Consider the following 9,525-nt stretch of genomic DNA (forward strand, 5'->3'; position numbering starts at 1 on the left):
TGTGTGTGTGTCTATACCTCACACACACACACATACACATAGACCAATAAACAGGCAACCAACAACCACCATTCAAAATTCATACAAAGCAAAAGCAATGACAAACAAAAAGGCCAAACCCATGGACATTGATATTCAAACAACCTTTTAAAATAAAATGAAGAATGACTTTACATTAAATTGATAATAAATAAGGTAGATGTGAAAGGTTGTGCACATTTGAAGTGGAAAATCCTTCTTAAACTCAACTATAAGCACATAGACTTGCTTAGATTATGCTATATGATTTTGAAAGTAGAGTAACAAAATTACTAAATTCACAATCACCATAGTATCTAACAATTTCTTTATAGATTATTCTAGGAATAGCTTTCTCCTTATCTTGCATGGCCTCACCTATCATCATAACTATTTATCTTTTGCAAGTGGATGGAAAGAAACCTAGGGATCCGTTTGGATGTCTAAATGCCTGTGGGGAACATAGCCTATGACAAGGTAGCCTCACTTATGAGATTACTTTGCAATGGTTCCATGAGGGTAAAAAGCAACTTCCTACAATCTTGGATGGTTTAGTTAACCCTAGGTAGTGTCTTTTAATTGAGTTTGTGTTGAGAGAACAATCATCTCAAGAAGTCCATGATCCATTTCAACAACAAATGGAGCATGTACTTTTTTTAAATTTACTATATGGAAGTTGGGGGGTGTTCTAATAGTTGGTAGAATATTAAAAATCATTGTCTCATGGAATGCCATCACATTTCACATTGTGGGTCATTGACTTACCATATGATTTTTACATCGACATGATTAATCATTTTTTCAATAAAAAGCTATCAATATTGACTATCATCTGTTAAAAGGATCAAGTGATCAACACTGGCACTAAGGCATAAGCATGGGCATTTTAAGGAGTATAGGATAAAAATCATCATGTGAATGCAAAAAATATGGTGTTTTCCATGTTGAAACTCATAGTGGGAAACTCAGGTTCTAGAAAAGGCATAGGCCTAAAACCTTTTCATTGCTAGAATTTGAGCATCTCAAATTGTGTGCTACTTGTTTCTTGTTTTCTTTTGTTTTTAAGTTGTTGTTTTTGCCAATGAAGAAATATCTATCAAAGGTAATGTCACTTTTTGTCCTAGTCAAGCTTTATAAGAGCATGCGCATGCAAGTGGACGATGTTGGTGTGCATGGGCAATCTCATTTATATCAAATCATATGCAAGGTCTTGAGTCTGAAGTCACATATGTATCACATGTTAACATCACCATTACCCAAGTGACCTTGTCTTGTAAGTCTAGTGACATACATACTTGTTAGGACCTTCTTGAAGTCTCACGAGTAAAGCTAGCCTCATGTGGCATCTTCTTCAACTTTCATACTTCTTATATGACTATAGACTCATTTTACTTGCTAAACTTCAAGAAGTTCTAGCAAGTCCTAGCATGGCATTGCCTTTTAAGCCTTTCCATTTGATATAAAATTACATTTCCATTTGATTTTCTTTACTTGTTAAACTGTAAGAAAGTCTAGTGAGTCCCAATCTACCACTACTTGAGGCATTTCCATTTGAGATTGAGTTGCCTTTTTAATAGAGGTCAAAATACATAGTGGCGGTTACAACATTCAACTCACTATACTTGGTTGAAAGGCTAGCAAGTCCCAACATGGCACTACATTAACACTTTTGCTTAAGAAGTAAGTAGCCTTTCCATTTGGCTCAATCTACTTCAAGAAAGTCTTACAAGTCCTAGCATGGCACTACTTGAAGCATTGGCCCATCACATTTGACACTTTGTTGCTAACATGTAATGGCCAGCAATGCCATCACTTTTTTTCTTAAGGGCACCTATTGGAGCTATCAATGCCAATCATGGTCACCATTGGGGCCAACAGTGTCAGTCATGGTAGCCAACATCAATTCAAGAGACCCATGCTTTGAAATTAAGCCAATTTGAGAGCTGAAGATTCTCAAATATGCACATGTGATGGTGCCCTTAGTTGTGATGTATGCTACACACTCTCCTTTCTTAAATAAAGAAATTGAGTGGCTACCCTAGTGGTAAACCACTCATATTCTACATGCTGTATGTGTGTGTGTGTGTGTGTGTGTGTGTGTGTGTGTGTGTTTTAGATATAGGGAAAGCACGCCCTTTTTGTTAGACATTGTGTTACCTTTCTTATGGAGGTCAAGAGGTGTAGTGGCCATCAAAGCCATCCATTTTATTTGTGATAGACACCGATTGGGGTAGTGTGAAAGCCAAAGAAACATGTGCATCTAATAGAGCCCAACATTGCATTCTCTCTATCTTCTCTCTCTAGTTGTTAGAGATGGGGGAGTTCCACCCCTTCCCTTAGACATTGAGTCACCATTTTACAGAGGTCAAGACACATGAAGTGGCCATCAATGCAGTCCATTTTTTGCCCAATGGATGCCGATTGGAGCCATCGGTGTCAATCTCTCGGTCGCAGATTTTAGAGCCAAAGATACTCAAACTTGTGCATGTGATAGTGCCCTTAACAATGCTACATACTAAATGCTCTCTCTCTAATTTAGATATGGGGTTGGTCGGACCCTTTGCCGAGGCATCTATTTCATTGTCATTTGGTTCTTTGATTTCTTTTCTATAATGAATGTTTAAAATAAATCCATTTCTGTAGTTTCTTTTCCCCTTTCCTTGTCCCTGTCCTTTTCATCTTTCCTCTCTCTGGCCTTCTTCATTTCTTTCTAAAAGAGAGGGGCTCTTTAGCTCTGCAAGTCAGTTGCCAAGCAGCTCTGCTCTCGCTCGCTCGCTCACTCACTCACTCACTCTCTCTCTCTCTCTCTCTCTCTCTCCAAGACTATCATCGATTCGTCACCAGCCCTGTGTTTTCCTGCACCAATTCAACCTGTTTCCCAGCTGCATTGATCGAATTGGGCCCAGAGAGTGATTCAGTTTGCTCAATTTGTCGGTTTGATCACTCAGGTTAACAAAAAGCACATGACCTGATCAAATTTTGTCTCTCAATCAAAACTCCCTAACTCCCAATTGCGCAGACTCTCTTTTTGGCTAAGCATGTATTCAACGGAACATGAGTTTTACTTCTCCTTCTCTAACCCTTTTTTGGACTTCCCTCACGCATCTGATTGTATCCAGTATGGTGGAGGATTGCTTGATTTCAGTAGCAGAGGATTCTTCTCGGTAAGTACTTCATCTCCTCTTAAATTATGAGTTACTAAACTGTAAATGGTGTCTTTCTTTCTCTCAAGGTTTGCTGTAAGCTTGATGGACTTGTTGTTGCTTGCTGATTATTAGAGGGCTATGGCGGTGTTTTGTTTTATCAGTTTCATCTGTGCTTTGAAACCGCATGCTTCAGCACTGGCTAGGATTTTGCATTACTGAATTGCAACATCGGGCATTGGTTCATCGCTTTGTTAATGTATCAGTTGAGATAATTTTCAGGATTACTGCAGAGTGGTTTGCATTAGAGCTCATGCGTTTGTGAGCTGCAAAACTTTGCATCATATCGCAAGAAGTTTTAGACGAATTCCCATCATAATCCTCACATTGTGAATTGCGACAACATCATGAGCTTCCGTGAGGGAGGGACTGCATACCCAGGTAGGTATGGTTGGGGGCAGGAGTTGCCAGTTCCCAACCCAAGCCTGCAGCCAACTGCACCTAGCTAGATATGCAGGGCCTCCCAAGCAGAAGCTCATGATGTTGAACACGGGAGGGGAAAACGTGTGTGTATGCAAAGGGTTGAGATGGCATTACTGAATGGCATTAGTTCATGGCTTTGTTAATGTATATGTTGATATTATTTGGAGTATTAATGCAGAGTGGTTTGCACAGAACTAGGTGTTTCTGAATTGCAAAACTTTGCATCACTGTGATGACATTACTGGTGCTCTCGAGGTTTTTGGTTCTGTTAACACCACAATTATGGTCAGGCTAGGGTGGCATTACTGGATTGTAAACATTTTGCCATCACCCAATACCTCCTTGGTGTTTATGTTACTTGAATCTGTGGTTTTTTCGACCTCTCTAATGTTGATGTTAATACAAATTCTGTGGTTTGCTTTATGTTTGTCCTGAATTTGATGTGTGCTGCAGGGGAGTGTCCTGGATACTGTATCGGAGGATCCAATTGCTGAATTCGAAGATAGTGGAGACATTTTATCAACTCTGGCCTCATCTGGAATGCCATTTGAGGCTCCTTTACCCTCTGAAACTAATGAGACTGTTGCTTTTTCATCATCATCTATCGTTTCAGAGGATCACAATTTTGACTTGCTTCAGTCTCCACTGTCATCTAATAAACCTGGTGGTTTTTGCACCCCATCCCTTACCATGAAAGAGGTGCTGAAAGAAGAGGTAGAGTCTGGCTATATGGGTGTCAACACAGATGGTATTACCAACACCCATGCCATTTCATCAGTAAGTGGTGGGAGTAGCACTGTACTTACGAGCTCCATAGGCACCTTGATGACAGCAGATGCATTGAATCCAGGCATTGCACGACAATGTTCTTCCTCATTCGATGGCCTTGTGTGCGAGGATAAGCAGTCACTTTCATCCCTTAGCTCAAGCTCCATGTCTTCCAATGCCATCACTGTAGCAAATATGCAGCTAGATGCAGCTGAGTCAATCTACACTCCGGGTACCAGTCTGGAGCTAACTTCCTCCAATACACCTGATCTCTTTTTGATGACCAATAACAGTGGCATGGTCTATAGCCTGGATGAACCCAACAATCATCATCACCATGATACTGATGTTGATGATGGCCGTGATAATGGTTCTAAGGCCCTACCGAGTTGCACGTTCTTATTTAGAAATCCTGAGACAAGTGTTACCAAAAGTCAGGATTTCTCAGCTGAGGGTATGGAATCTCAGAGCAAGGCTCATTCTCCCTTGTTTGAAACTGTGAAGGTTCCGCAAACTCGCACGATACAGCGGAGTTTGAGCAGCCATGCTTTGGGGCAGCTACATAATTGCAACATAGCTGCAGAATGTACAACTGAATTGCAATGGTTCACACAGACAGCTTCTCAATGCTCACCTTCTAATGTGTTTGGATTGATGCCTGCTCATTCACAATTCCAGCTGACTAGCTCACCCACAACATGTACCACAACTCCAATCTGCTCAATGCGTCGTGTCTGCAGCACAGGCGATATTCAGGTCCATTTTAAACCCATGGTCCACAGAAAAGCTTAAGAACATGATTTGAACCAGAACACTAGGTAATAGGTTGCGAAATCGAGGTTACAGTATTTTCATGTGATTGATTGGATTACTGAACATTCATTTCTCTGAACTGCAGACAGTGAATTTACATGAAGCTGCAAAGAGCCCTCCATTTGCAGTACCAGATGAGAGAAGTTTGAAGATAGGGCGTTACACTTTGGAGGAGCGAAAGAACAGAATTTGTAGGTACAGACAGAAGCGGACTGAGAGAAATTTCAGCAAAAAGATCAAGGTACAACCATCACTGTGTTTTTGATTGGCTAGAGCCATTGCCATAGCCTGGTGTTTTCAAACACTGAACATTTGTCATGTCAAGTAAACTTTGCTAAGCTGTTACAATCCTTTCATTACAAATGTGCAGTATGCCTGCCGGAAAACGTTGGCTGACAGTCGACCTCGAGTAAGAGGAAGGTTCGCCAGGAATGATGATATGGATGATGTCCCATTCTACTCCAGTGGGCCACGCAGCCAGGACATTGAAGATGAGGCCTGTTGGCAGCTTCAAAGATTATCTAGATGTTGTTTACATCAATGAACTGATCTGGTTCTTTTCGCTGCGAAATTCTGAGCTGCACGTTTCATCCAGTACATTGGTAACGGTTCTGCTTAAGGACTGCTATTGATGGTGGTGCTTCTTGTGCATAAAAAAAGGCTGGAGCATTGGAAGCTGTCATTATGCATATATCGTCCTGCATTTTATACATGTTACCTATCTATCTCTTAATTTAGGAGGGGAAAGTCTATGCAGTACCTAAAGGTCCGATTGTAATGCATGGCTGGCTTTCATTATAAACAGTTCATGTTTACATTGCAATCCTTCAGGTGCTCATTTTGGCTGTGCCACCCCCTCTGGTTGTATTATATGCTAGCATTACTTACTATCAGCAGCTGATGAAACACTGGGAGGACATTGATCTGGATCGGACATGGCAATGCATCTGACTATGGAAGGGCATTCAAATGTGCTGTATATGACCATTTAAGGATATCAGAATTCGACCTTGATAGATGAGTAAAATAAGAACAGGCTGTGGTGAGCAAGTTAGACATTGGTCAAAACCTCGTATAAGTACCTGTTTTTTGTTCCAGTGTCTGAGGATTGAACTTTGGGTGTTCAGATTCTGAACTCTTTCAATGGACCCCTCTCTAAGAACACCAAAAGGAGTTGCTAGTATTTGGTTGCCTGACTTGAAGACTTCCTATGGGTGCTGGTGAGGGCAAGTTGTGTTTCCAAGTTCCAAGCTGAGAGAGCAGTGGACATGCTATTGCTTTCTAATCATGTGCCATGAACATGAGAATCAGTAGATGTTTATAGAATTTGCCCCCAAGGTTCCTTAAATCAGCAATATGACTGTTGAGACATTTCTGGAATACTAATAATAAATGTCAGATATGGCAGGCAGGTATACTAAAAAAAACTTCGTAATACCCTTGGAAAGGATGGAAAGCAACTCTAAATTTACCACTGTTTTCAAAGGACTAAACTAAGAAATGATCAGAAATGAACTGGAAGTACAGGACTGCAAATGAGAATGCACGCTAAGTAGCCCATTTATGGAAGCAAGTAAAGCTCGTGTCACATAATTGGGTCATGCAATTTCCTAGGGTTCGAAAATTTGGAATGCTTGCAATATATAAGTGATAATGTATTCGGTAAAATCCAATTTATCTTTTGAGCAAGTAGCTTCATCCAAGTTGTAGGGCTTTGAAGGTAGACTTATTTATGTTAGAAGTGGCAATGTTATTTAAAGACAAGTACCTCAATTGTTTTTCTTTTTAAAATATGCATGATATTAATTATACTGCAAAAAAGGTAAAATAATATTTACATTCCCATATTAGAGGGGTGCATTTCAGGGGTAAACCCTTAAGCCCTATAGCCATAGCTCTACAGAAGACTATGTAAGCTCTGTCGCAACCTTGGGTGCCCTTCAAAACAGTCAAAACTTCCCTTTTGACGGTCTGCCACATATCAATCAGCACCAGAGTGGTTTTGATTTTTCCAAAAAGCTTGCCATTGCAAAGCCTCCATATCCGAGAGATTGTCACTGCTCTAACCAATTCCAGAGTTTTAAGGTCTATTCATCCCTGGTTCCTCTCTTTGCAAAGAGCACTACTTTGCAGTCCGGTTTCTCAGCAATTCTTGCACGTCTAATCCACTCCTGCATCTGCCTCCACATCTTTTTGACCTCTCTACGGTCCCAGGAGTAGGTGCCTAACACTCTCCTTTCTCTTGCAAAAGGCACAAAGAGTTAACATCTATATAGCCTTCCCCACTATTTCCTTTAATGGTCAGTAATTTGTTCATCATCACCCTCCATAGCATGAAATTAGGCTTCTTAGGGTGTGTAGCCTTTCACATGCCCCTGATTAATTCTCCTCAGCCATATTCTCCTCCTGGTTCTTGTATGCCACTTCCTCTGGTAAGCTATTGTTTTAGCTACATGGTTCAGGTCTTTTTTACGAAAGTCCTTCCTCCTTTTGCACTTGCAGCAACATGCCAATGGTGCCTGTCATGCATTTACTTATGTTACCTTCATGCACCCTTGTAGCCATCTTTTTAGAATTATTCATCGGCTCAGAATTATTCACACTCATCACCCACCCCGAGAGATTGGAAATGCACAATATTGGAATCATCGAATTTCAACATGAAGTGTTGCTCCAGTGAGGTCGGCAACCCCTTAATTATGCCCCATTGGACCTTCAAGTCCATATTGTTTTGCAAAGGATCAATAAGTATTGCAAAAAGAGTAAAGTAAAAAGATGGGGGGACAGAAGTAGAGCTTGAAATCTTGCAAGGCACATAACACACAAAGAATGCACATAAGATATGAATATTCTTCTCCACTATAGCCATCTACCAAGAATAAAGCGAGAGTACAACATACATAATACAAGCAATCCATAGTGTGAATATGCTAACTAGAAAGATGACTAGATAGATATCCTGTAACTCGGGTAGGTAAACTATGGCTATAAAGTATCACTGGAAGTATATGCCGATGCGGGTATCAATCACGTCAGTGATACAAATATGAAGACGATCACCCACGTACATGAGTATCAGCTTGTGTTGAGCCTGGTATCTCAAATTGTCGAAGCTTTTCTGCTCCTCCTAGAGCCTTGGTGAAAATATCTACAATCTACTTCGCTATGCTCACATATATGAGATCAATGTCACTTGCCAATATATGCTCTCTAATGAAATGGTCATGAACCTCAGTGTGTCTCGTGCGTATAAGAAACACCGGTTTCCTTGCCAACTATATGCTACTCATGTTGTCACAAAAAATGACAACTCAATTGTCTATCTACATCCCTAAATCATCAAGTAGCTTTTAATCCAAGCTATTCACATATTATCATAGCAACACCCTTGTACTCTGCCTCTGTACTCGATAATGCAACATTGACCTATTTTTAATTGCTCCAAGTCATAGTCCCGCTCCAAAAGGAAAATACATAACCATTGGTAGACTTCTTGTCGGATATACTACATCCCCAATCTACATTTGTATAACTAGATAACTAGACCATCGAATTAGCCTCATAAACGATACCATAATTCAATGTGGCCTTAAGGTACCGCAAGGTACATCTCATAGTGTCCAAATGAGGCTTGTGAGGCACTTGCATAAATCAACTCTCAAAGCAAACTATGTAGTTACAATCTAGGTTGGTGATGGTGGTGAAGATCAAACTTCCCACCATCTTTCTGTACATCTTGGGATCCTCCAATATCTCACCTACATTAGCACTTAGCTTCCCATTTTGATCCAATGGTACTAAGATTGGCTTACAATCAGCCATACCATACGTTTTTCAACATATCTAAGATATACTACTTTGTGAAAGCCATATCCCCTTAGATGTTCTTATCACCTCAAGGCCAAGAAAGTGCTTAAGCTCTCCCAAATCATTCATGTCAAATTTATGCTTGAGAAGACTCTTCCCATGCTCCACTTCTTGCCAACAATCAAATCATCCACATACAAGGTCGTCACTACAATACTCCTATCACTCAGACAACTATAAAGTGGGTGTAGTGGGAGTCATGTTCATAATACACACACCTATAAAAACAACTTCAATCTAATTATGAGGCACCATCAAGGCTTGTGCAATTTTTGCAATGTCAAATTTATGCTTGAGAAGACTCTTCCCATGCTCCACTTCTTGCCAACAATCAAATCATCCACATACAAGGTCGTCACTACAATACTCCTGTCACTCTGACAACTATAAAGTGGGTGTAGTGGGAGTCATGTTCATAATACACACACCTATA

General features: G+C 40.4%; 1 protein-coding gene across 3 annotated transcripts; it reads left to right on the forward strand.

Moving 5' to 3' along the window:
- Window positions 1-2,707: 2,707 nt before the first annotated feature.
- LOC148031611 (uncharacterized) lies at window positions 2,708-6,841 on the forward strand. Of its 3 annotated transcripts, XR_015691924.1 has the most exons (5): window positions 2,716-3,182; window positions 4,098-5,168; window positions 5,311-5,466; window positions 5,596-5,827; window positions 6,057-6,841. XR_015691924.1 is itself a non-coding variant. In XM_087685196.1 (4 exons), the coding sequence occupies exons 1-4, from the start codon at window positions 3,057-3,059 to the stop codon at window positions 5,767-5,769; spliced, it is 1,527 nt and encodes a 508-aa protein (XP_087541322.1). In that variant the 5' UTR covers window positions 2,716-3,056; the 3' UTR covers window positions 5,770-6,838. The 3 variants fall into 3 exon arrangements, 2 of the variants coding, with proteins under 2 accessions (XP_087541323.1, XP_087541322.1); XM_087685196.1 differs by having other exon boundaries at window positions 5,596-6,838; XM_087685197.1 differs by lacking the exons at window positions 5,596-5,827; window positions 6,057-6,841 and having other exon boundaries at window positions 2,708-3,182; window positions 4,098-5,230; window positions 5,311-5,438.
- The last annotated feature ends 2,684 nt before the right edge of the window (window positions 6,842-9,525 follow it).

The sequence above is a fragment of the Lygodium microphyllum genome, chromosome 9 (assembly GCF_053477565.2).
Source record: "Lygodium microphyllum isolate KBCC chromosome 9, Lygodium_microphyllum_v1.1.10, whole genome shotgun sequence".
In the NCBI taxonomy this organism is placed as follows: domain Eukaryota; kingdom Viridiplantae; phylum Streptophyta; class Polypodiopsida; order Schizaeales; family Lygodiaceae; genus Lygodium; species Lygodium microphyllum.